The 27,636-nt window shown below is 48.2% G+C and overlaps 2 protein-coding genes across 2 annotated transcripts in view; both read left to right on the top strand.

Moving 5' to 3' along the window:
* The window catches only part of Cfdp1 (craniofacial development protein 1), an 82,191-nt gene extending 68,833 nt beyond the window's left edge, over window positions 1-13,358 (top strand). Inside the window, exons 6-7 of the mRNA XM_051168574.1 lie at window positions 5,406-5,564; window positions 13,062-13,358. Of these exons, the coding sequence (XP_051024531.1) occupies window positions 5,406-5,564; window positions 13,062-13,152 (250 nt within the window). The 3' untranslated portion in view covers window positions 13,153-13,358. The remainder of the gene's footprint in view (window positions 1-5,405; window positions 5,565-13,061) is intronic.
* Window positions 13,359-27,201: 13,843 nt separating this feature from the next.
* The window catches only part of Bcar1 (BCAR1 scaffold protein, Cas family member), a 37,195-nt gene continuing 36,760 nt past the window's right edge, over window positions 27,202-27,636 (top strand). Inside the window, exon 1 of the mRNA XM_051169339.1 lies at window positions 27,202-27,288. Coding sequence (XP_051025296.1) covers window positions 27,217-27,288 — 72 coding nt within the window. The 5' untranslated portion in view covers window positions 27,202-27,216. The remainder of the gene's footprint in view (window positions 27,289-27,636) is intronic.

Here is a 27,636-nt window from a genome sequence, read left to right as displayed (position 1 = left end):
ATCTTGGCAGCAAGCTCCTTTACCCACTGAGCCATCTCATTGGCCCTTTTTTTTTTTTTTTTTTTTTTTTAATTTTGGAATTGTATGTTTTCCGTCATGGTTTCAAAAGTTCCGTCTGTGGTCAGCTGGCCCTTTACTTTCAGATCTGTGACACTGACTGTCTTAGTTTTCTATCCCTGTGATAAAACACCATGACTAAAAACAACTAGAGGAGGAATGAGTTTGTTTCTCTTATGCTTCTACACCCATCATCAAAGGAAGTCAAGGGAGGAAGTAGGGCAGGAACCTGGAGGCAGGAACTGGGGCAGAAGCCATGGAGGAGTGCTGCTTGCTGGGTTATTCCTTGTGGCTTGCTCAGCCTGCTTTCTTATACCATCCAGGACCACCAGCCCAGCGGTGGCACTTCTCACTGTGAGCAGGGTCCTCCCATACCACAGGCTTGCCTACACACCAGTCTGGTGGGGGTATTTTGTAGGCTCTGTTTCTTAACAATTAAACTTTATTATACAACCCAACTAGCCTACACAAGAGGGAAAACAGGTTAAAGGGAAAAAAGAGTGAACCTTCTGGTATCCGTTCCATGGGACGGGTCCCTAAGTGTCTCTAGCCTGCGTCCTGGTCCAGCCTGTTCGCTGATCCACATGTACTCAAGCCTGGTCTGAATCTGTTGCTTCTCTCTCCTCTCCGCCTGTCTGTGTTACTTGCTAAGGGCGGTCTCCTTCTCCCATTGAGGGTTGATTAGAAAAACAATAGTCCAGGTGGAGTCCCTAGGTCCACTTCCTGAATTTCAGGCCCAGGATGGACCCACCCAGTCTATCTCAAGCCCGCCAAGACTGCTTTCACCTGTGACAAAGCTTACAGTCTTTCCCTACAGTATTTTCTAGGTAGAGGTTTCCTCTTTCCAAATGACTCTAACTTGTGTTAAGTTGATACAGTAGCCAGTGCACTGGCAGAAAGGTGTGGTGGGACAGCCATTCACCTCAGCAGCCAGAGAGCACAGAGAACAGAAAAGAAAGGGTCCAGGGGAAGAAATGCAACCTTAAAAGACATGCCTGAAGGGAGATATGGTGGCACACCTGTAAGAGGCTGAGCTGGAAGAACATGAATTTGAGTCCAGTCTGAGCTACATAGCAAGTCTGTTGTCAAGTATTTTTAAAAATAAGTGAAGAGTGTGCCTCCAGTGAGCCTCCACCCCTGGCCAGGCTCCACTTCCTAGTAGCTTGTTCAGCTGTGAATGGATTGATCCATTATTAGGTTATTGATCCGCTGACCTGCTGACAGCACCACAGAGGATTTCTTTGTTTATATTGAACCCACCAGCTAGCATTGCATTTGCCCTCTTTTGTGGTTGCCAGCTGAGAGCCCACTGCTGGGCCAGTCAGACCTCTGCTCTTAACACACAGCACACAGCATTATACCTGAAGAGTCAGAAGTTCAGAATAATCAGATATGATTCATTCACATATTTAAAAATCTGAAACCAGCCTGGGCTACATTCCGAGACCCTATTTCAGGGAGAAAAGCAACCTGAAATCAAACCACACCAACAAATACCCTTACTCTTGGCTTAGCACAAGGGCCGTCTTATCTGAAGAGAAATGTGTCAGTGTAAGGCTGTGACTCCGCAACTGCTGGCCACTTCCATTTTCACCCTTTGCTGATAGGTGTCACCTTTTTCTTGGCACTATATCAGCTTCCATGATAAAAAGATCTCTGATGGGTCTGAGCCCACAGGTCATTAAGACCTAGCGGTGAGGTGGGTGGGTGGGCATAGAGGCTCTCCCAGCCACTGGCTTCAGGCCTTTCCTTGAGTGCTGGGCTCTGATCCTGAGCTTTGGAGAGGCTAGTTAACACGTGGAAAGTGAAATCAGCCAGGAATTTGGACTGTACTTTCATTCTTACAGATGTCAGCTAAATCTAGGGACAGCTAAAGGAACATCAGCTCCAAGCCCTCAAACAGGGAAGTTTGAGACATAGCTCTGTAAATGTGTGTGTGTGCGCGGCGCCCACCCCTTCCTTAACAACAGGTGACAGACACCACAAAGGAAGCCACAACTCTCTGCCAAAGAATCTTGTTGCAGATGATTTGGCTGTTAGTGGTTCTGCCAGTTTTGAGATGAGAGACGTAGCCTTGAGCCCAACTCTGAGTATTGACGTTCTGAGGGAAGGCCAGTGGCACTCCCAGACACACTCCTGTCCTACTGGTCCATTTTGGAATTAATTTTTCTGATCTGTCATTTCAGGCGTAGTATTGAGTCTTTGCTGTGAGGGGAAAGTTTTTGTTTGTTTGAGTAACTATGCTGTCACATCAGGCTCTTGGTCAATTAAAAAAATCTAACAATCTTAGGCCGTGAGTAAGCTTTTCGCTTTACTGTGGGTGAGACAGAGTGAGTAAGATGGCAGGGTGTGGTGGCTCACGCCTTTAATCCTAGCACAGGCAGGTAGATCTCTTGAGTGCCAGGTCAGCTGTGTGTACATAGCAAGTTCCAGGTCAGCCAAGGGCTGCATAGTGAGGCTCTGTCTGAAAAGGAAGAAAGGAATGAGTAAGGCCTGGATCCTGTGCAGAGAGCTCCAGGACAGTGGGGGAAGCTGAGCAGCTGAGCGATAGCAGAGATTGGCGTGTGCCTGCAGCTACTGGGTTTGTGTCCCTGTACTGTGGGGTCAGGCACAGACAGGAGACAGCAGCTGGTGTGAGGAGCACAGAAACAGTCCCAGGTCCACCACTGCAGTCGGTGGCAGGGTTCATTCTCCTTAAAGTGGAGTTTGGTTAGTGCATACATGAATACGGTTAAATTAAACAGCCTCCAACGATTTCCTCTTGGGGGTCTTTTAGTAAATGGTCACCATTTGCCTATTAATACGCTTTTTGCTAGATTTTTCTCATCATAGTCAAAGATCAGACCTTGTAGCTTTTTTTTGGGTTCTGATCCCAAGCAGCATGAAGCTGCTGTCTCTGTTGAACGTTTAAAATCAATGGATGAGAAGGTGGCCTTTTCTGAGACAGAGTTTCTCTGTGTGGCAGCCCTGGCTGCCCTGAACTCACTCTATAGACCAGGCTGGCCTTGAACTCAGAGAACCGCCTGCCTCTGCCTCCCAAGTGCTGGAATTAAAGGCGAGCACCACCATGCCCTGTGAGAAGATGACTTTAAATGCCGTTTCAAACCAAAAATCCTCGTCTGTGGTTACCTGGTTCTTGAAATTGTTGTTAAAGATCACGGGGATGAAGAAGATCTTGTACCTCCTCACAATCCCGTTGACAAGCTGCCCCAACCTCGTCACCAGGGACCTCTTCCTTAGTTCCTTTCCAGACCCATGTAAACAGATGCAGCCCAGGGCATCGCGGAAGATGAGCAGCAGCCGGATCCTTCCTACGGAGAGCAGTGAGTCAGCTGCACTGAGCAGAGTGGACCGTGGACCGTCTACATCCTTAGCAGGATGGCGTTTATCATTCAGATGCATTGAGCTTTGTTGTGATTACAGAAGCCAGAACCGCCACACAAAATGGCCAGCTCCTCTCATACACGCACATGCACACGCACACTGTGCATTTTGATCCAATTTAGAATTACCTTAAGCAAAATAAAATAGCTCTCAGGGGCTGGAGAGATAGCTCAGGGGTTAAGGGCACTGACTGTTACTGCAGAGGTCCTGAGTTCAATTCCCAGCAACCACATAGTGGCTCACAACCATCTATATGTGATCTGATGCCCTCTTCTGGCATGAAGGTATACATAATAAATAAATAAATAAATATAAAATAGTTCTCAGAAAATTCAAGTAGCTTCTCGTCTTAGCGACACTCAACTCCTGAGGCCTCACATTGTCCTGAGTCAGCATGTTCTGTAGGTTTGACCTTTGTTGTGTTTTGTTTGACCTCTCCGAACTTTGCTTACTTACCCATCTCGGCACAAGGACAATGAAGCTTGCTTGGCTGTCCAAATAGTTAATAAGCCCAGTGTGTTGTGGGTGTGAACTAGACACAGATGCTAACATTTTCTGGGCCAGTATTAACAGAGTAAGAATGTACCACTACCAAGTCCTGTGTTTGTTATGGGCACTAACCTGTTGACCTAGGGCACAGAGAGCCCACAGTCCATGGCTTTCTAATGGGTTAGGTCAGAAATGATTCCCTTCAGCATAAACCTGATGTTGCCTCCAGCAGGTCAAACTCCAGTCAGACAAGACCGAGGCTGAAAAAGCACCAGGAGAGTAAGCGTTGAAATGCTGGAGCACACTGCTTGACTATTTCAATTCTTGCCTATCTCTATAAATCAGAAAATAGCCTCCAGTTTCTTCCAGCAGAGAAGTCATTTTTAGTTTCGTGAAACCAAAAGCAGGCTGGTAAGGTGGCTTGGTGGGTAAAGGCCTTTGGCATCCAACATTACAAGCCTACAAGTCTGGTGACAATTCCCAGATAGAGGTACAGGGGCAGAACCAACAAAGTTGTCCTCTGATCTGCACATCCCTGGCCCCCCGACACACACACACACACACAAAACAGTAATAAGGTTTTTTTGTTTTGTTTTTTGTTCTTTGACCCGTGTTCTTTCTATGGTTTCCTCCCCTCATATCACCTCCTCACAAACTCTAGCTGCCTTCTGTTTCCTTATCTCATTCATGCAACATTGACTGGAAACATCTGACCTGCCAGGACTTGAGTTTGGCATTTGGGGTTTCTCCTCCAGCCCAGGGTAGATAGCATCAGCAGCAGCCCGAGCACAGGCTGTATATTCTCCACTCTGCTTTCAGGACGTTCTCCACCTCCTGGGAAAAACCAGGCCCCAGCTTACAGGAGGTGAAGGCAATTGCCTTTAAAAGGCTCTTTTACAGTGCTGCTTTCCTCCTTGTGTGTACTGGGAACTGGTTTTTACTCTGTGGAAGAGTCCCCTGGGACTTCAAAGCACAAACGCGAGGACAGTGATTCACAGTGGCCAGCAGTTTACTGCACCTTGACCCTACGCCGGATGCTGCTTTGGCCCTTTGCACGGACAGTTCCCCACCCTCCATGAGTAAGCATTCATGTAGACTGGAGAACCAAGGAGCATGTACTTGAACAGCTAGCCTTCAGTCACTGGGGCAGAGCTGGAATTTGGATCAATGCATGTAACTCTAAAGCCGTGCCCGAACCCCACCATTCTCCTCCCTCCCTGCAAGCAGAGACCTGCCACATGGCACACAGAGGTCTGAAGGGGTGAGGGCTTCCTGTCAGCTGTGTAGCTGAGCCGCCGTGTTAACCAGAAAAGGGATATTAGGATTCCGCCCTGCCTACACTTGCCACACAGAAAAGGAAATGCTGTAGGTACAAGCATGGCTTCCACTGCGGAACCCGTATTCACCCAAAAATGAAAACAAAAAACTGCTAAGCCAGAGGTCAGAATTCTTACCATCATTTTTCCTTTCCATAGGATAAAAAGAGCAAGTGGCATGAGCAGCCTTTTGGGAAAAATTGGAGCCAAAAAACAGAAAATGAGCACCCTTGAGAAGTCCAAATTGGACTGGGAGAGCTTCAAGGAGGAAGAAGGGATTGGGGAAGAACTGGCTCTTCACAACCGAGGGAAAGAAGGGTAAGGAGCGGCTTCTGTCCTCTGTACCCCAGAACCCGGCAGCAGTGTGTTCCTCCTCAGGCAGTGCTCCCCAGGCCCGAGTCTGCTGAGTTCTGCTTCAGTGAGCTGTGAGTCGCCTGGTTTATTCACAAGGCGGTGCCTGGCTTGTCCTAATCTGAATCACTTGGCCTTCTGAGAATCTGGCCTAGTTTAAGTGCTCTAAAAGCAAAGAAAGCCAGCCCCATGCCAGGACACTGTCACAATATCATGAACGGTTTGGTGTTAGTTTGACCATGTTACTGTGGTCCAGAGCATAGTCTGCCTGTTTGCTGCAGCCTCTATGATACATGAGAGACCATTGCTGTACCATTGCCTGCTCACTCTGGAAGGCAAGAGGATAAGCCAAAAATGTTTTCCTTGTTAGTAGTTGTTTTGTTTTGTTTTCTCTGTGGGAAAGGATCTCACTCTATAACCTAGTCTAGCCTCACAATCATGGCAATCCTCCTGCTTCAGTCCTCCAAATTCTGGGTCACAGGCAAGAGCCACCACACATAGCCCTCATGTGTGTTCTTTTGGAGAGTAGAAAGAAAGGAGGCTCGTTAAGTGTTTAGGGAGAGCAAAGAAGCATAAGGAACCGAGACCCATGGCTAGAGGTCAGCACTCCTCAGCCCGGGAGTGCTGAATGGTCCTTCAAACCGTCTGGGCTTCTCATCAGCCCTGCCCCACACCAGAACGATCCTCTCTCCCAGCGGACCAGCTATCTCGGCTCCTGCGCCAGTGAAGTTGGGATAATCTTACACCTTCACTCTAGTTGTGCAGATCTTGTGAGATAGTGATGAATATATGTATTACTTATAGGAGGTGATATGCATAAAGCACTTTGAAGAACACCAGTCACATGTTATTCAAGTCATTAATTGGCCTAAATTAGTCTTTAATCTCAGTATTTGGGAGGCAGGGGTGAATAGGTCTGAGGCCAGGCAGGTCTACATAGTATTTCTTTTTGTTGGCCTTTTTTTATTATTTTTGTCTTTTTGAGACAAGGTTTCTCTGTGTAGCCTTGGCTGTCCTGGACTCACTTTGCAGACCAGGCTGGCCTCGAATTCACAACGATCCGCCTGCCTCTGCCTCCCAAGTGCTGGGATTAAAGGTGTGTGCCACCAGGCCTGGCTCTAACCTACTGTCTTAATTAGGGTTTCCCTTGCTGTGAAGAGAGAAAACGTTTGAGGCTGGCTTACACTTTCAGAGGTTTAGTCCATTATCACCATGGTGGGAAGCACTGCAGCATGCAGGGAGACATGGTGCTGGAGGAGGAGCTGAGAGTTCTGCATCTTGCTCTGCAGACAGCAGAGGGGGCTATCTCTCATTTTGGGCATAGGGGGAGCATATATAACCTCAGAGACTACAGTGACACACTTCTTCCATCAAGGCCACACCTCCTAATGGTACCACTCCCTATGGCCAAGCACTCATGCACAGAGAATCTATGGAGGCCTAAACCACCCCACCCCAGTGTGATGTACACCTTTAGTCCTGGCACTCTTGTTTGGTTCCTGCTTCGAGTTCCTGCTTTGGCTTCCCTCCATAATGGCCTGTCACCTAAAAACCACATGAACTTCCTTCCCTCCATAATGGCCTGTCACCTGTAAAACAGATGAACTTCCTTCCCTCCAATAATGGCCAGTCACCTGAAAACCACATGAATTTCCTTCCCTCCATAATGGCCGGTCACCTGAAAACCACATGAACTTCCCTCCATAATGGCCAGTCAACTGGAAACCACATGAACTTCCTTCCCTCCATAATGGCCGGTCACCTGAAAACCACATGAACTTCCTTCCCTCCATAATGGCCGATCACCTGTCAACCACATGAACTTCCTTCCCTCCATAATGGCTGGTCACCTGTAAACCAGATGAACTTGGTGCTTCCCAAGTTGGTTGTGGTCAGTGTTTCCTCACAGCAACAGAGAGCTAGTGAGGACAGGCGCTGGCCCCAGTCTAGTCATCTGTACAGTAGGAACCTTTTCCTGTGCCTTCCGAGGTGTTAGGGGAATGGAACAAATAGGAAAAATGCCTGCCTCCTCCCAGGCCACTGCTTACAATTCTTTTCTCCCACCTGTCATTAACTGGCCACCTCCAGACTCAGGCCTTACTGGAAAGGTGTATGCTCTATTCACTTAAGTCTTAGCCGGCTTTGGGAATATTTTCCACAGTGATGCAAAGTAGAGCTTGGAGGCATCTCCCCAAGTCTCCCAGACTGGCTTTCCTGCTTTCTCCAGCCCTTCAACCTGAGTGTGAGCCCTGGGTAGCTGTTTTCTTCCTCTCCAAGTAGACACTAGTTCTAAGACTTAGCCACCATTTTCTGCCAGGACTCAAAACGAAAGGTCCTTTCCTGCCCACCTCTGTCCACTTCTCCAGCTGTTTACTGCAGCCCAGCTTCAATGTACCTTCCCCAAGAAGGCCTTGGTTTGTCATTTGGGCGTTAGCTCAGATGCCACTCTAGAACAGCTGTACCACCTAAGTCACATGACCTTTGCCATGTTTTTTGCAGTAGGCCCCCAGAGCAGAGTCTAGATGCCTTGGTTTTGTTTGGCATCCTGGCACCATCAGAACTAACCACAAGAAAGTCCGGCACGATACATCAAAATGGGTTATATGCAGGTTTTCAGTCAGCAGACTGCTTGAAGTGCAGTCTCAGAGGTAGTGTGGGAGGTAGCAGACGTTGTTCAGGTGTTGAACATGGCTTCCTCCAGCTCCGCCAACTAACCACACAGATTTCCTGATGATGGATGTCATCAACAACACAGCTTCCCAGATAATAATGCTAAGGCGGAGGCCCGGGGTAGAGGGAGAATACTGATGCATAAAATGCACAGTAAAGAGAAATACAAGCAAGTTCTTGGCTGCTGCTCTGTCCATTTAAGCTGAAGGCCACAAGCCCAGTGATTGGAAAGCAGGTATCTGTCTGGTGATTAGGAGAACGTGAAGGAGAGGCCACTGAAGTACTTTTCATTCCCCAAGGAATCTATCAGCAGGCTTTCCAGGGGTCTGTCTCCTAGGACCACCGCAGCCTTGAAGGGATGTGGAAAGACAGAGGGGGAGGAAAGGGTTGTCATCGCTGGCTTTGAGGCCGTGCCTGGGCCTGGCAGTTTGCATCTTTGAGTTGCATTCCCAGAGTGGAGGAATCCTGCCTTGCCAGGCTCCCCCAGGCATGTGCTGAGTCTGAGCACTTCCACTGTCACCAGCAGTTTATCGTTGCTGGGCCATTTGTGCCCTCTGACCCCTTCCAGGCTGGATTCTCTGACAACAGGTGCTGACACCTTCCCTGACAGGGCTCCCTACTCTTCCCTACCCAGTGTCCGGGAATCTCAGGGAAACTGAGACAGAAAAACAGTTCGGGTTGAAGGATTGCAGAGATGTCAATCTCTGTGTGTGTGACCTGACTCTGTCACCTGCGTTCTTGACGTTATTAGCATGCTGTGTTAATATAATAAAGATTTGCTTGCTTTGCCAGGCGTGGTAGTCCATGCCTTTAACCTCAGCACTGCGGAGGCAGAAGCAAGCTGACCTTCATGAGTTTGAGGCTAGCCTGGTCTACATAGGGAGTTCCTGGACAGCCTGTGCTATACAGAGAGAGCCTGTCTTTAAACATAAATAAAACAAACAAAATTTTAAAATCTGCTGCTACTTCAACGGGCCATAAAAGAGCATAGAAGCAGGAGAAGATGGCATACTCCTTCAGCCCTAGGTTTCCAGTGGGTGAGGAGCAATCAGTGTGATTGAGGGCGAGGCACAAGCCAGAAAAGCAGTAAGACCAAAGACTAGCAAGAGCCATAATTCCCATTGCACTGTCAGCCAGCAGGTCTGCTCTGGAGCTGTAGCCCAGTTAAAGTGCCTGGAAACCCCAGTGGCCCAGTTGAAGTAGGTGAACCCTCAGGTGGCCTTGAGACAGTTTTCCCTTCCTCAGGAGCATTGCTAGTCTTTGTCTCTCTTCCAAATGCCCCAGTCTGAGGCCGTCCAGGTTATGGATGTGACTAAGTTGATAAGAAGCAAGAATCTAAACCCCAAAACAACAGCTCAGTTTCATTGCAGGTTACATTGTTTTGGTTTTTCAAGAAAAGATTTCTCCATGTATGTAGCCCTGACTATCTTGAAACTCACTCCTTAGACCAGGCTCGCCTCAAACTTAAGAAAACCACCTGCCTCTGCCTCTTGGGTGCTGGGATTAAAGGCACATGCAGCCATTGACCGGCATTATTAACATTTTTATTCCTACTTTACAGAGAAGAAAAAAAACAAACACAAAAAGCACAGATAGTAGATATCAAAGTCACTGTCATCCACAGCGCCATGTCAGCTTCTGTACATCAGCAAGTCCATGTCCAATGGAAGATTTGTGTATAGTCAACTCTTGACTGAAGCCTGTCACAAAGACCCTTCTACCAGCTGCCAGAGGCTGTGAATGGGGGAATAAAGTAGCCAGCCCTGCCCTGATGCTTTGATGGGCTTCCCTTGAGAACTACGTTACGTGTGTGCTTGTCCCCTGTGGCTGTCTGAGGCTTCCCTGGGCCTCAGCTCTGCCCCTTGAGCGTCTATTCTGGACTTTGCTCTCAGTAGTCACTGGTCGTCTAGATACATGGTTATCTGCCAGCAGATAGCATGAAAGCTCTGTCCTGAAACACCCACACAGGACGGTGTTACACAGTGTCATCCCTCGCCTGTGTTCGCCTCTCTTCAGCGGGCTCTATCAAGGGCAGTTAGCACACCAATTTCCTGGTTCCCATGTGTCCTTCTCCAGATACATGGTAGGCAAATGGGGCACGACTAGCTGCAGTAAGTGAGGCCCCCAGTTAATTCTCTAAGCAGCCGTGGGTGAGGGCCTCAGGCTGCTGCAGCAAGTTGTTTGTATGTCCACACCTCCTCTCCCAAGTCTCATTCTTTGCCTTTATCAGAAAGAACAAACACATTTGCTACTGCTCTCTCTACCAGGGAATTTAACTTCAGATTTAACTGGGTCTTCTTTATTTTCACTTACTAAATCTGAGAACTCTGGCCCAAGGGACTTGCGTCACACCTAAGCTTGGCCTTTGCGTGGGTTCCAGCTGTTCTGGCCTCATTGACAGTTTGGACACCGCAGCCTAATTCCTGATCCAGACCAGGTGGTAATTACTAGTTTCAGACGGCACACATCCCAACTTGGGTCATCTGCTGCCTCAGGACAGTGCTAGCTCTCATCTGACTTTGCTAAACTCTTGTTTCATGCTAAGCATTATTAATATATTATTATTTCACTTACTCCTTCACAGCAGCCCTTCTGAGCAAGGAGGGGTGACCTTTCTTTAGATTTATTGGGTGGGCTCTGGGGGAAATGTGAAGTGTTTGGGCTTGGGTATTTGGTTTTGTTGAGACAGTGTTTCAGGAGCCAGAGTATGGCTCAGTTGGTATACTGTTTGCCTAGTGTGCACAGAGGCGTCACATAAGACAGGCACAGGGTTCAGACCTCTAGCTTTAGCCACTGGGAAGGCAAAGGCAGAGCTTGCAGTCATCCTTGGGTTGTCTCCTCCCCCCTTTAAAATTGTTAGAAACTGAGAATTGCTAAGTGTGTACCACACAGCAGTGAGTTACAAGCTTTGAAATTCAGCTCCCTCTGGCCTCAGAACTGTGTTTTCTGACCAGTCCTCAGTAGTGCGTGGAGAATTAGTAGACCCAGGCTCAGCTGGCAAGCAGATGGGATGGGCCTTGCCTCAGGATGCTGAAGGGCAGCAAAACAAGGCCTGAACTCAGTGAAGAACACAGGTTCCTGGACCTGCTTGCATCCTCACCATGAACGTAATAACCTTGTAGTGACAGATGCACATTTTCCATGGTGCAACAAAGAACAATTAGTGCAGAGATTCAATTATATCTGCCATTTTTAATAGCAATTTTGCTCCCTCAGTAGATTAATTAGCAGCAGAGAGTTCCTCCCCACAAGCAAGTCACAGCACACTTTATGGCAAGAAAAGGTACATTAAAATGCAGCTGTGTCTCACTCATTAAGCAACCAGTCTCCCTTCTGACCAGTGTGCCTGCCAGTGCAGGCTGCCCTGCCTCCCACCCTGTCTGGGAAGACTGAGGGAGACTTTGAGAGAGATCAGTCTCTGACCTTGGCCTGAGGGCAAACACAGAGCTCCTCCAGGCTTCTAAGGAAAGCCTGTGGGCACCTGTGGGTGCAGAGTCTCTTCATTAATGCCACAGTAACAGCCTGGTCCCAAACTAAGCAGAAACTGCTTGGGGAACAGAGAGCAGGGGAAGGTGAGTAGCCGGGTTCACTTCACAACAGCCCTCAGCTGTCAGTTTTCATTCTTCCTTTTTTCCTTTTCTTTTTCAAGATAGAGTTTCTCTGCATAGCCCTGGCTGTCCTAGAATTCCCTCTGTAGACCAGGCTGGCCTTGGACTCACAGAGATCTTCCTGTCTCTGCCTCCTGCGTGCTGGAATTAAAGGTATGTGCCACCACTTGGGGCTCAGTTTTCTATCCTATGTTTTACATTTTCAGGTATATTTTGTAAGTATGTTTTGAGATACATAAAACATAACATTGGCCCAGTGAGAAGGCTTAGTGCGTCAGAGGCACCTGCTGCCAAGCTTGACAACCTGAGTGCTGTCCCCAGGACCCACATGGTGGAAGGAAAGAAGCAACCCCCGCAAGTTAGCTGTCCTCTGACTTCTACACATGCCTGCCCACACATACACAAGCACAAAATAAATCTTTTTTAAAAGACTATGTTTTTGTTTTGTTTTGTTTGTTTTGTTTTTTGGTTTTTTCGAGACAGGGTTTCTCTGTGTAGCCTTGGCTGTCCTGGACTCTCTTTGTAGACCAGGCTGGCCTCGAACTCACAGTGATCCACCTGCCTCTGCCTCCCGAGTGCTGGGATTAAAGGCGTGCGCCACCACGCCCGGCTCAAGACTATGTTCTTTCACCTGCCAATTCAGCATACTGCTGAGGCCAGAAAATACAGCATCATCCTGTCACTGTGGACAGCAGTGAGGTTCAGAAAAGTTCAGACTTTATCAGAATTGTCCGGCTGTATTTACCAACATAGGGGTAAACTGAGATGACGTTATTTCTCTGTTGCTCAATCCTGTGGCAAAGTAGTCAGTTTTCCTGCCTCTTGTTTACTTTCCCTTTTAGGAAGGTGTTAGCTCGACTAGTGTGCTGATACACGCCTGTAATCCCAACACTGAGGAGACAAAGGCAGGCAGCTCTCTTGAGTTTGAGGACAGCCTGGTCTACAGAGTGATACCCTGTCTCAAAACCAACAAAAAAGCTCATTCTTTTCCATTTTAGTTTTATTCATGTTTGAACAGAATTGTCCTTCTGTGTACTAAACGGGAATGGTCTGGGTGTAAGGAGAGTCCAGAGTGAGCCGCTGGGCACCAGGCTGGCTTGCTGCAGCATGACTTACCCCTAGGTTGGGCAATTCAGGGAGGCCTCTCCTGCCACATTTTACTGACACCGTTTTTGTCCTCTTCCAGGTACATTGAACGGAAAGCTTTTCTGGAACGAGTGGACCACAGGCAGTTTGAAATTGAACGCGATCTCAGGCTGAGCAAAATGAAGCCTTGACATTCTGGGGAAACTTAGTAGCAGCTTAATCCTGTTGACAATGTGAGCTCTCTCGTGTCTGTGGCGTGTCTCCGTGTTCTCCATCGGGTCTCCAGCAAGGCCCTTTTTCTACACTGCAGCTTGGTTTATGTGTCTTAAATCTCACCTGGTTTCATTCGTTTTACTTTTTAAAACTTGTCTTTAAATAAACTAATAGAAGCCCTTTTTTTGAGCTTTGTGAAAGTGAAGATGCCCCTCCCCTCCCTGTGCACTGCTGCAACGGCTGTGCAGGCCAGCCCAGGTCCAGCTCCCGCACCTCAGACCCACAGGCCTCTCTGAACTCAGCCTTTCCCAGAGACCCCCGAGGCTGCCTAGGGTGCTGGGCAGGCACTGCGAGACCCTTGGGGACTGCCTGGGGTGCTGGGCAGGCGCTGCATCTCTGCGCATGTACTCTCACTTGATTCAGCTTCTCTTGCATGAAATTCTTGTGTGTAGCCAGGCATGGTGGCACACGCCTTTAATCCCAGCACTCAGGAGGCAGAAACAGGCGGATCTCTCTGAGTTCTAGGCCAGCCTGGTCTACAAAGAGAGTTCCAGGACAGCCAAGGTTATTACACAGAGAAACCCTGTGTCGAAAAACAGAGAGAGAGAAAGAGAGAGAATATGGATTGTGTTCTGTAAGGAAAGATTTTGAAGTGCCTCAGCCTGAGCCACAAGACTGCGAGCAGCCTCCCAACACACAGCTTAGTGTCGGGCCTGCAGGAGTGCAGGAGAGGGCCTTCCTGTTGGGTGGAGGTCTCCCTGCTCACTAAGACCTGCATGTGCTTTAACAGCTCAGAAATCACACCGTGCCACTTCTGACCAGAAGAGTCCGTCGAGGGCCAGAGGAGCTGCCAGCAAGACAAACTGCCTGAGGTGGGCATGGCTGTTCACTAAACAAGTGGCTGTGTCATTGCACAAACCAAACAGGAGCTGGGAGGCTTTTTGGTTCTGCTTAGCCACACACAGAGCTGAGTGCGGTAACTGCAGAATGGAGGCAGAGAACTACATAGGAGGGCACCCATGGGCACCTGTAAGCCTTTTCTCTTGGTCGGTACATACTCCTTTGTGAGCCCGTCAGGGTTCTTAGGGGGAATTCCTTCCTCAGCCACATTATTAGCTGTCCTGATACCCTGTCACTTTCAAAGGACTAAGCCACCTTGACAAATGCCTGGCCTTCCTCAGTGGACCCTTGATTCTGTCCCCAGAAAAATATTCTCTCTCCTGACAGTTTGTTGGAACTATGGCAGACACTGTCTAGCCCACAGTTTATAAAAAATGTGTGAGAAGAATTTTATCCAGCTCCTCATATCCACGTTTAGTAGAAGTTAGTTCCCACAGGAGATGGTGCCCTCTATTCAGGAATTAGGGTGTTTGTGGGGACCGGTGAAGGCCAAGGCAGTACTTGGGGGTTTGGCACCCTTTGTGGGTCTAGTGGTCCAATGCTCTTCCCATGGTGCTCTACCTAACTGTTCGCCTGGCCCTGCCCTGTCCTGTTGTCCTTTGTCCCCATGAGTGTGTCAGAATTCTAAAGTATCTGGTACCTTCTAAAACAGTAGGAGGTCAAATAATAAAGCCAGCCTCTCTGTACTCCGCTCACCTATTTCTTGAGGAACGCTGTGCTCTAATTAAGAGTTCTGCATAAGGCCTCTAGGGGCTTACAGGGACACGTTAAGAAATAACTGCGGGAGCTAAGGAGAAAGAAATGCACTGAGGCCCTGGACAACTCATAGCCAGGCTCTGTCGGGCATGAGAGCACAGCCTGGCAGCCAGTGAGCCAAATGGCCGCCACCACAGGATGACCTGGACATCTTTGGAGAGAAGTAGAGCCAGGGTGTTCCTGTACCCTGTTGGGACTGAGAAGACCACGTGACAGGCTCTCCAGCTATTGTGCTGCCTTGTGGTTAGTGAGGCAAGCTGAATGCTGGATTGTCATTGTCTAGAGAGGCACAGCACAGGAGAAGGGTCTAGCACACTCCAGAGAGTTCAGTATTCTGCCTTTTGCTACCAGTTCCTGGCAAGAGCCAGAAGCGCTTAGGTGTGTCGGTAAGACATAGCTCTTGCAGTTTGCAGCACACAGAGCTGGGTGGACAGGAATGATTTGAGCATGAAGGTGATAGGTGACACAGATCAGAGCACCCAGTGTCATCAGCAAATCCTTTACAGTGCCTCACTACACCTGCTCCCAACACACGTGCACACACATATACTTGCACTCGTCCTCTTAGCACTGCCCCCATTTTCCACAAGAGGAAACTTGCCTGAAGCCATCAGGGAACTGGCCAGAGCACACACACGTCTATGGCTTCGCCACACACTGAACAGCCTCTCAGCCCTGTTGGCTCCTGCAGCCATGTTGTCCATGTTGGGGTATTGCTTTCGGGGAAGAGTGGGGACAGGAACCTCTGAATACAAAAATGTCTGTGGTGAAGGGAAATGGCAGCTGGCACAGCGCTGCCCTGGGGCCTCCCTGGGTAGGGCAGCGTGTGAGACTGCTGTGGGGCTGTGCTTCTGAGATGCCTCAGACATCTTTGGCCTGAGCTACCAGGGTGGTAGCTGTGCTCTGCTGTGCTCAGGGTAGGAGCCTTCTTCCCTTCTGGGAGCTGCCTGGCTCCAGGGAGTCATGAGGATGAGGAAGCGAGGAGAGAGCATCCTGCAGTGCAGGTGGCGTCCTGCTTCCAGCCTTCTGCCTGGGCCCTTAGAGTCCTCACATTCAAAAAGTTGCTGGAGCAAGTATTAGCTCCACTGCACCCACCTCACAGTGTTGCATGATTAACACCATCTGAGCACTGAGTTCCTGCAACTGTGTGCCCCGGCCCCTCCTTCCTAAGAAAGCCAAGATCAAGGTGATACCAGTTAACACTGCTGGAAAGAACACTTTAGCGATGCCTGACTAATTTAGTCCTTGGGTCTCTAGCCCCAGACAAGCACCTGCACTGGCATAAGAAGGCAGGATTATTGATAATTGTAAAAACCTGGAAACCATGAGCTTTCTCCTCTACCTTCGGAGTCTGCAGCTAAACCTATGAAGTTAAAGGGGAAAAATGGCATACATTCAGGTTTTCGGTGCTATGCTTACTAAAACATGGAAGTCCTCACAAGAAATTGAAGACTGCTAACAAGGCCTCAGTGGGTAAAGGCATTTGCCACCAAGCCTAAGACCTGAGTTTGATCCCAGGGGACCCAGGTGGTGGAACAAGAGAATGGATTTCTACAAATTGTCCTCTGACCTCTACACACATGAGATGTGACACATGCATCACACACAAATACACAAATAAATGAGGGGGGACGGGGGTTTCTTGTTTTTGTTTTTACGAGACGGTTTCTCTGTGTAGCCTTGGCTGTCCTGGACTTGCTTTGTAGACCAGCTGGCCTCGAACTCACAGAGATCCGCCTGCCTCTGTCTCCCGAGTGCTGGGATTAAAGGCATGCCCGGCTGAAAGCACTTAGAGTCAAGTGCTTCAGTGTTGAGTTGGAGCAAGATAAATTATGACCATGCTTCAAAGCGGAGGGGCCTGGGCTAGCTAGGGAGGTGTGTGAAGCAGTGATAGAAGGATAAGGTCTGTCTGGACTGATCTCTCTCAGTCTTGACTTCCTGTCCTTGATAAGAATAGCCCTTACCTTCTGATGCAGAAAGGACACATTTCACAAAGACTCCTTCTTTTAGGAAAAAGGACGGAATTGGGTGTGGTGGCACAAGCCTCTGATCTCAGCACTCAGGAAGCTGAAAAGAGAGATGGAGACATGGAGAAAGATGACAGGAAAGAGCTCAAGTGCCTTGATTGAAAATGGGTAGCAAGGGGCTGGAGAAATGGAGAGTGGTTAAGGACACTGGCTGCTCTTCCAGAGGACCCAGGTTCAAATCCCAGCACCCACATGGCAGCTCACAATTGTAAGGCCTGATAGCCTTACATAGACATGCGTACAGGTAAAACACTAGTGCACATAAATGAAGGCCAATAAACAAATTCTTACAAAAGTGATGAGCCACAGTGGCATATTTTATCATTTCTTTTCTGAACTCCACTACCCAGGACCCAGCTACAGGATGGCCCTATCGTGAAAGAGGCAGTGAGCTGTGATTCGTTACGGTGAGTGTGGCCTCGTGTATGTACCTCGACATATGGGAACCTTGTACAAGGCAGTGATGCAGAACGCAGACAAGAAAAGACCTAAGGAGTTTCCCAGTTATGATGACTGAAAACGTGTTTGTGTTCATCATAGTGAGAGTGCTACATGGCAGGGAGCTATGCATCTTAAGGTGATCAGGGTTGGATTATGGGTGGGTAGCTCAGTGGTAGAGCGCTTCCCTCAAACCCTGTCTTGAAGAAACAAAAAAGAGCCAGGTATGGTAGCACATGCCTTTAATCCTAGCACTTGGGAGGCAGAGGCCGATCGCTGTGAGTTCGAGGCCAGCCTGATCTACAAAGTGAGTCCAGGACGGCCAAGGCTACACAGAGAAACCCTGTCTCAAAAAACCAAAAGAGCTAGGTATAGAGGCACATGAATCAATCCCAATAGTTGGGAGGCAGAGGCAGGTGGCTGAGTTCAAGGCCAGCACTGGCCTAGCATTTGTAAGGAAGTCTCTGAGTTCAGTCCCCAACGCACACGCGTGCACGCGCGCGCGCGCACACACACACACACACACACACACACACACACACACACACACACGCAGATTTAGTGTTGGCTGGAGGAACTGAGGAGACTGGACCAGGCCAAGTGCCGCTTTCCAGAACAGCTGTGTTAGGACTTGTGTTAGTCGCTGGTGTGAGGCCTGCCGAGTTGGCCTCCCCTTGCTGACAGCCCTGACAGATGTGCAGAGATGGGTCATGAGCAGCCCGTATATTAGAAAGATGCTTAGCTGGCCCCAACTTGTTACATGCTAAATAAATGGTTCCCGACCTGGATAGATGAGTTTTTAAGTTTGCAGATACCAATATGAATTGCAGTCTGTCTAGATTTTCTAGCCAAAGTTATGTATGGAATGGTCTATATTCAAACTCTACCCAATATCCTCAGCTGGCCCCCAGCCCCTAGGCCACCACCAGGTCGACTTGAGGCTTCAGTGGGTGCCCTCTCTCAGTGGGAGGTATGGCTGAAGTAACTGATGGGATGGAAAATTGTCAACATCCTTCATTCCAGTCCAGTATAGGAGGGCAAGAAGCAGTCCTCTCCTTGGTCCTCCCTCATCTCTGCTCCACTGAACACATATGCCCTATGAAACTCTGACCAACCAAGCCAGGCGGTGGTGGCGCACACCTTTAATCCCAGCACTCGGGAGGCAGAGGCAGGAAGATCGCTGTGAGTTCGAGGCCAGCCTGGTCTACAAAGTGAGTCCAGCACAGCCAAGGCTACACAGAGAAACCCTGTCTCGAAAAACAAACAAAAAATAGAAACTCTGACCAACCAGTGGGAAATGCTTTGTCCTTTTTTTTGCTTTTGCTTGGGTTTTATTGTGTTTTGTATGAGACAGGGTCACCTATAGCCTAGGCTGACCTTGCCACATAGCTGAGGATGATTGTTGGCTCTGTTTCTTAACAATTAAACTTTATTATAAAACCCAACTAGCTTACACAAGAAAGAAAAAAGGTTAAAGGAACAAAAGAGTGAACCTTCCAGTATCTGTTCCACAGGACGGGTGCTTAGGTGTCTCTCTGGTTCGCGTGCTGGTCCAGTCTGTCCGTTGCTCCACACGCGCTCAAGCCCGAGCTGAACCTGTTGTTCTTTCCTCCCCACCTGCCTGAGTCACGTGGGAAGGGCGGTCTCCTTCTCCCATTGAGGTTCAATTAGAAAAACAATAGTCCAGGTGTAGCTGGGCTTGGTGGCGCAAGCCTTTAATCCCAGCACCCAGGAGGCAGAGGCAGGCGGATCGCTGTGAGTTCGAGGCCAGCCTGGTCTACAAAGCAAGTCCAGGACAGCCAAGGCTACACAGAGAAACCCTGTCTCAAAAAACAAAAACAAAAACAAAAAACAATAGTCCAGGTGCGGTTCCGAGGTCTGCTTCCTGAATTCCAGGCCCAGGATGGCTCCACTCAGTCTGTCACAAGGCATTCATGGGGTGCTCCAAGGGTAAAGCCCGCCAAGATTGCTTCCACCTGGGACAAAGCTTAATCTTTCCCACAGATGATCTTGAATTTCTAGTCCCCTGCCTTACCTCCCATATGCTAGAAGTATAATTATGTGCCACCATGCCCAGTTCTTGTGGTACTGGGAATCAAACCTAGGGCTTCATGCATGCTGCTAAGCTAGCACTCTACCTGCTGAGCTACGGCTCCTGAGTTTGTTTTTTGAGGTACAGTTTCTTAGAACTCTTGCAGGCCTACAACTCACTGTGTAGGTAGTCAAGGGTGACTTTGAACCTTTGATCCATTCACATCCACCTATCAAATCCTGGGATTAAAATCTATGTCATCATACCTAATTAGAAGGCATGTTTAAACTCTGGCTGCCTGAAGGTGTCATCCCAGATAACCCTTTTTCTGCGTTTAATGTGTCTCTGTTCTCTTACGGCCCTGCCACTTAACTCTGTCATGGGCTCTTTGAATGTGAGATTCAAGCAAGGGAACTTGCCATGTTCTGGGTACACCCTTTTTCTTACATCGGCTCGGTCCGCTCTGTGCCAGAGCCAGCTGTGGACAACTGGCCATTGGAGGGGCTTGTTTAGTCTTTTCAGTGCAAGTGATATTTATGAATGAACACACGTAGGCACGGGAGGGCTCGCACGCGCACACACACACACACACACAGAGCCAGCAAAGAATATTCCCAGGTCGCATAACAAAACACAACCAAAAATAAAAACAAACAGTATTTGGCTGTTACTTTCCTGTAGCGAGAGTTCCTGAAAGCCTTTGAGTCTGCCCTCTTCTCTACACTAATGAAGGGCCCATGTGATTGAAGAGTTAGAACTTTCAACCCTCCCTGGATACCCAGGGGAGAGAAAGAGCCCTCCCCTTAGATCCAGCACAGTTACCAGGGACCAGTGATCTAATCAGCCCTAACAATGCAATGAAATCAATAGTAAAAACCATGAACAAGGTTCTGGGGGGTGGGTGACCATCCACATACCAAGAGGGTGCTGTGCCCTTAGGCATCTGGGGACAGACTCCTATGCTCAGGACCTTCCAACCCCTGACCTACTTTTTTGTTTGGCGCTTCATTGCTTTCCATGTAGTAAAGTCTATCGTAAGTAGTTTCCTGAGCTTATGAGTTCTACAAAATTATCCAACAATAGGGAAAGTTGTCATGGGAGCCCCCAAATTTGTAGTCCTTTGGGCGGAAGGTTCATAGCCTGGACATCCCATTTGAGTTTGGTATTAGGGGCAGGCTTGTGGGACCAAGCCTTTTTCACAGGGGTAGTTAGAGTCAGAACTGAAAACGAACTGTTGGGAGAACTTGTTAGTTTGGAGAAAACTCACACCTCACTTTTGTCTGACTCATCCCTTAAATGTTACATAAAATTGGGGGGCTCTGCCATAGGTAAAGATACCTAGATTTAAACCCAGCTCCGCTGGCCAGCCCTCTGCCTCTCTTGACCCCATTCCAACATCTATAAAATGAAGGGGTCCTTTGAAGAATGTCCAGGTGGGGTTTCGGTTTGTGGCGTGGCTTTCTGCTTTTTGTTTTGAGAGATGAAGTCTTAACTAGCCTGCCCATGCTAACCCTGAATGACTGGGCTCCAGTCAACGTTCCTCAGCCCCTCAAGTGAAACAACAGTGCATTACTGTCATTTGTCCCATCTTGGAAATGAATGTATGTGCGACCGGGTGATTTTTAGGTGCACCAGTAGTTGAAAACTACTACCCATGGCCTCCTGGCCTTCCTACCTTTATAAAATATTTCCAAGCCTTCAGCTATAGATTTAAGAAAATTATATCACCCTCTATCCTTACCATTTTATTGTTTTGTTGTTGTTTTTTGCTTGTTGGTTTGGTTTGGTTTTGGGTTTTGGGTTTTCGAGACAGGGTTTCTCTATGTAGCCTTGGCTGTCCTAGACTCACTTTGTAGACCAGGGTGGCTTTGAACTCACAGCGATCCACCTGCCTCTGCCTCCCAAGTGCTGGGATTAAAGGCGTGCACCACCACTCCAGGCTCTTACCATGTTAAATGATTCACATTCTTTTTTTTTTTTTTTTTTTTTTTTTTGGTTTTTCGAGACAGGGTTTATCTGTGTAGCCTTGGCTGTGCTGGACTCACTTTGTAGACCAGGCTGGCCTCGAACTCACAGCGATCCTCCTGCCTCTGCCTCCCAAGTGCTGAGATTAAAGGCGTGCGCCACCACGCCTGGCTCCATGATTCACATTCTTAAACTGCTGCCACATCAGTAAAACCACAAAGAGTTGAACTGGCCAGCCCTGGTCCCTCCTGTGTCAGCTGAGAGTCACCTGCAATCGTTGGTCCTTCTTTCCTAAGTCCTTGGAGTCCCAGCAAAGAGCTGAGCTGAAGCCTGCTTAATTCCCAGGAGCACGAAGAACCTGCTGAAGTCAAGCGAGGGACTCAGGCGCGGGATGCAGGCAACCAACTGAAATCAGCAAACACAGCTGATGGCGCAATGCTTTGCTGCCAGGTTGGCAACAGATGGTAAGACCAACGTGTGTGCACCAGCACTGAGTGTGCAGTGTGCCCGCTAAGTTGCCCTGCCACTTGGAGAAGGACCCAACCACCTGTCACCCTTGTCAGAGCAGTGCAGGGGTTGTTGTGCCCCAGGCCAGGCCAGGGCCTGGCCTGAGCTTGGCTGCCCTTTCATGCTGATGGCCTTCACACTGCTATGCTATTCTGATTATAGAATTTGAAAACAAGGGCCTGGGGATGTAGTTGTGGTAAGTCACATGCTTAGCATTCGTGAGGATCTAGGTTTAATCCCCAGCATTCCCTCCCCTGCCCAAGAAAAACTGAAGACAAAAATTAAACAATATACAACTCATATTATCTTATAACAATAAAAAGTCTATCGACCTTAGGATATTTTTTCCTGTTTTTCATACTTATTAATATAATGGAGTTACACTGGACTTTGTGTGACAGCATACAGGTGGCACCAATCACATAAGACTATATTTTATAGTCATTTTATATGACTATATATATATGTGTGTATATGTATATATATATATATATATATATATATATACATATATATACACACACATATATATATAGTGGTTGGTTTGTTTGTTTGCTTGTTTGTTTTGAGAAAGGGTTTCTTTTGTAGTCTGGCAGTCCTGGACTCATTTTGTGTACCCAACTGGCCTGGAACTCACAGGGATCCACCTGCCTCTGCCTCCCGAGTGCTGGGATTAAAGGCTTGTGCCACCACGTCCGGCTTTACTTTATTTTTATTTCCTGTGCATTAGTGTTTTGTCTGCATGTAAGCCTGTGTGGGGGTGTTGGAACCCCTGGAACTGGAGTTACAGACAGTTGTGAGCTGCCATGTAGGTGCTGGGAATCGAACCCAGGTCCTCTGGAAGAGCAGCCAGTGCTGAGCCATCTCTCCATCCCCCTATTTAAAATGTTAATACATTGATCCAGTGAGGTGGCTCAGGAGCTAAAGAGCAGGCTACACAAGCCTGACAGCCTGAGTTCAAGTCTCAGAGCCTACAGTGGAAGGAGACTGACTCCTGAAAGTTGCCCTCTAACCTCCCCACGCACACCACCTCAGCATGCACAATAACAAAGGTTTAATACATTAACATAATGGGCTGGTGAGATGGCTCAGCAGGTAAAGGCTCTTTCCAGAACTCAAGAACTGAGTTACATCTGGAACCTATATGGTAGAAGACAGCCCACTCCAGTGATTTATTTTATTTTATTTTTTAATCTTTTTTTGTTTTTTCAAGACAGGGTTCCTCTGTGTAGCCCTGACTGTCCTGGACTCACTTTGTAGCCCAGGCTGGCTTCAAACTCACAGTGATCTGCCTGCCTCTGCCTCCCAAATTCTGGGATTAAAGGCCTGCAACACCACCTACTGGCATCAATCTCCTTTCATTTAGCCTGCCAATAAACACAGGGCATCCTTTTGACAAGAAGTTGAAAGTTCAGGGCTCCAGAAGGCAGTGCAAAAACAGAAAAACTGAGTCAAATATGACTCTGATAGTATTGGCATTTAATTGAGTGCTTCCTGTTGCGCGCAGGCCCATACTCAGTGTCCATGTGGCTCCTAATGAAGCAGATACTGTGTTTATTTGGACCAGGGCCACGATGTCCCATGTTATCACAGAGAACAATAGGGATGGTGCCCCCTGCACTGGTGAGAGACCTGGCTGATTTACGAAAAACTCATTTGGCAGATGGGGAAGAAAATCGCCTTTGAACGTAAGAAACCATGGAGAAGTTCACACAGGGACCAAACCCCAAGCCAGCCCCACCCCATCCTGCCCTGATAATGGAGGTCAAGGCTGAGAAGCACTGAGGGTTCTTGCCAAAATGTGGACCTTGCTCTCTACACCGAGTTCCTGTTTGCACAAAGCGTCTGCTCTCCTCGGGAGTATCTAGTCTTTCCCAGTGCCCTGCCCAGTTCCTGGGGAAGACCATTGGCCTTGGGCAACATACAGAGCCTCTGAGGGAGGTACCTGGTGATCTGCCCTCACTGAGAACCCAGCGCTGTGTCTTTGGGTACTGGCACTGATGGCCCCGATATAGCAGCTGCTGTTTGGGCCCTTTAATTATTTAGTGAATGTATGTATACTGCTCAGCTCACTGGCTCCATTTCCCCCAGGGATTGTTTCCAGAGAAGAATGAGATTCCACTTGTCACAGTGACTGAAGATCAGAGTCAGTCCTGGAAGGGGCTATGGTCACTGCTGTTTACAAACATTCTAGAAGAGTGGGAGGCCAGCAGACCCCGTGCTCTGGGGATCCGCCCAGTGAGAGCGCTTCTTTCGTCTCTTGCCTGGCTAGGGCTGAGGAGGGTGTGTGGAGTCCATATTTTTGCGGCGCATTGCTCAGTTGCACTCCCCCCAGTCTCCTTCAGTGTCAGCTCCTGGGCAAGACCCTTAGACCCAGCTCCAGAGCATTGGTGGGGATCTTCCCTACACAGCTTGGAAGCACTAGGGAGACAGAGGCAGCCAGATCTCTCTGAGTTCAAGACCAGCCAGGGTCCCACAGAGATTTTGAATGTTTAATGTCACTGAATTATATATTTAGCACTGATGAGAATGCCTAGTTTGGGATGATTTCTGTTTTGCCATAATTTAAAAAGCATTTACTGCAACAACAACTAAAAAATAAAGCATAAATAATAAATGAACCCAAGAAAAATTAGAAAACAGGAACAGGAGAGATGCAGTGGTTAAGAGCACTTGCTCTTCTTACAGAGAACTTAGTCCCAGCACCCACATCAGGCTTCTCTCAGCATTAGCTCCAAGCATATTCTCTCTCTCTCTCTCTCTTTCTCTCTCTCTCTCTCTCTCTCTCTCTCTCTCTCATAAGTGAAAGTTTAAAAAATTAAAAAATAAAGTAATTATAGTCAGGGGCTGGTGTTGGCATACTTTTAAACAACTATTTTTATTTTGGGTTCCTTAAGACTCTTTCTCCATATTTCACCCCAATCCCTTCCAACACCCCAACATCAGGTAAGGGAGAAAGAAGGTGAGTGGGGAGAGAGGGCGTAGTTTTCCTTAGCTTCCTGCTGCTCAGTGCCGTTGGGTTCTTTAGGGCAAGTCCAATCCTCACTTCAGCTTATCTCCAACGTCTCATCTCACTGCATCCACAGCCCCCAGGAGCAGCAGGGGGGAAGCACCAGCACCCTTTTTCTTTCTCTGAGCCCCAAGCCTCTCTTTGGGTCTGGCTTTTATCACCACTGACAAAGACTATGCATGAGGTAGTTTCCACAGTAAAAGCCTGTGCTTCCTTGGCTACTTGTGAGAACTTTTTATTTTGTAATTTTTATTTGTATTTATTTTATTTTTTAATTTAATTAATTAATTAATTAATTTTGGTTTTTTGAGACAGGATTTCTGTGTGTAGCCTTGGCTGTCTTGGACTTGCTTTGTAGACCTGGGTAGCCTCGAACTCACAGCAATCCACCTGCCTCTGCCTACCACACCCAGCCCATGAGAACTTTTTTGGGGGGTGGGTTTCAAGACCGGAGAGAACTTTTTAAATGTAAAAACTCCTGGAATTTGGGTGTGCGAAGACTCTGTTTATACAGGTGCTTGGGGATCTCATCAGGTTGCCCACTGTAGCGCTTTCATTTGTAGCTGTTTCCATGAGCAGTGAGAGATGCTACTTCAGTTGAGCAAAGGACTTCTACACTGGCCAAACTGTGGTAGGAGTTCAGGCATGCTGCCTAGTGAGGGAGAAAGGAAAGGCTCCGTCGAGCCTGCCACTCAGGCTACTTAGGAGTGAGTCACTGCCTCTTAGTCAGGGAATGACCCGTATCTGTGACAGGTTTTCTGGGTGGTATGCGGGAACATTCGGAGGATTGGTCTTTATCTCAGAGAACAGCAAGGGTAAGTATGCCTAAGCCTCCCTGTGGTCGGCTGAGTATGACCCTCAACTTCATCCTCATCACAGTCTCTGGGATGTATTACCTAAGAAGGCAAAAGGCACTTTGTGTATGTGACTAAGGACTTTGAGATGGGAGGAATTTCCTGAGTTATTGAGATGAGTTCAGTGGAAGCACAAGCACTGATGAATATTTTGCCTTTTTTTTTTTTTTTTTTTTTTTTTTAGTTTTTCGAGACAGGGTTTCTCTGTGTAGCCTTGGCTGTCTTGGACTCGCTTTGGTAGACCAGGGTGGTCTCAAACTCACAGAGATCCCCTTGCCTCTGCCTCCCCAGTGCTGGGATTAAAGGCATGCACCACCACCGCTTACAGCAAAAAGTGCTTACAGCAAAAACAAAAAACAAAAAAACCCCAAGCATAAATAATAAATGAAACCAAGAAAAGTTAGAAAATAGGAGCAGGAGAGATGCCTCGGTTAAGAGCACTTGCGGTTGTTCTTCCCAAAAACCTGAGTTCCCAGCGCTCATACCAGGGAAGCCAGGGAACAGAAGAAGGGTGGTTAGAACCGGAGGTGGCAGCAGGAAGATCAGGAATTCAAGGTCATGCTCAGCTACATAACAAGCGCAGGGCCAGCCCAGAATACAGGAGACCCTGCCTGTCTCAAGTGACATTCATGGACCCACGTGATAAAATAAGTGACTGAAATACAAAAAGCAAAGAGGCGAATTCTCTCACGTGGGAAGTAAATTTAAATAGGTGCTTCTAAAGGAGGCAGGGAACAACCCACCACTCCTCAAGAAAGGTCTGTGCACACTGGCTCCCTTCCAAAAAGCACACTGGGGGGGGGGGGGGGGGGAGGGTGGAATGGGCTGGGGGAGAGGGCTTCATGGTGGCGGAACCCGCAAGCATTTGGCCTCAGTCAGATCAGAGACTATCAGCAACTGCATTGAGCTGTGCTGATGGTATGTTTCCTTGATACGACATAGTAAGAATGGTATTTTACCTCTGTGGTTTCCTCATCAAAACTATGACACCACGCTCCCCAAAGTAATCATGAGAGAAATGTCAAATGAATAGGAAATGAAGGGCAGTCTATAAATCCCTTGACCAAAACACCTCAAAAATGTCAAAGGCATCAAAACAAGAAATGTCAAAAACTGTCACAGCCTGAGAGGACTTGCAAAACATAATGAGTTAAGTACGATGTGGGATCCTAGATGGGGGTCCGACAGCAGAAAAGGACATTGGGACAAACTAAGATCTGAACAAAGGGTAGACTTTGGTTAATAATAATATGCACTGCAGGTTCACTAATGATGACAAAGGTACCCTGCTAAGGCAAAATTGTCACACAGTATCTGAAAAGGGCCTTCAAAGGCGTGCGGCATTGTCTTGGGCCAGAGGCTTCTCTAGACCACGGAGGCTAAAGGTAGGAGGGGAAGAAAGAAGCCACCACCCAGCCCTCGGTCCCTAGAGATGTGGCAAGGCCCAGACAACAGAGGTGTCTGGACAGCTGGGTATGTTACCTCCTCCTTGTAGGCCGGAGGGACTGCCCTCCACAGAGGGTCCTAGTCAACCCTCCAGGACCTTCGCTAGCATGGCGCCTCAGTCAAGCAGCCCAGCTGCTTCTGGTCTGGACATCCCCACAGGCTATTCTCTGAAGAGCTTGGTGAGTCATTCTGGAATCATCTGTCTGCAAGGCGTAGTGAGGGAAGAGCAGCCTTGGCCTCTAGGGCTATAGACTAGTCAGATCCCTGACGGAGCCTCTTCTAGCTGCTCCACAACCCCTGCCCAAGTCCCTGAGCTCCGCCAGAAGCAAGTGAGGTTATCCGCCTGGGAACCTTTTCTCTGAGAGTTTGCTATGTACCACGCTGAAGGCAAAGGTTAGCTGGCTCACAAAGCCCGACCCGCACATGCGCTATCTTTTGAGTCCCCATTTCCCTGTACCCGAGTAGTGTGGAAGGAGTATTTTACCCACTGCTCACCGGCTTCTGGCCTGGACCCCTAGAATAAACAG

Source organism: Acomys russatus, chromosome 26, assembly GCF_903995435.1.
Source record: "Acomys russatus chromosome 26, mAcoRus1.1, whole genome shotgun sequence".
Classification (NCBI taxonomy): Eukaryota; Metazoa; Chordata; class Mammalia; order Rodentia; family Muridae; genus Acomys; species Acomys russatus.
The sequence above is the reverse complement of the archived record's forward strand: the minus strand, read 5'-3'. Positions and strand labels throughout refer to the sequence as shown.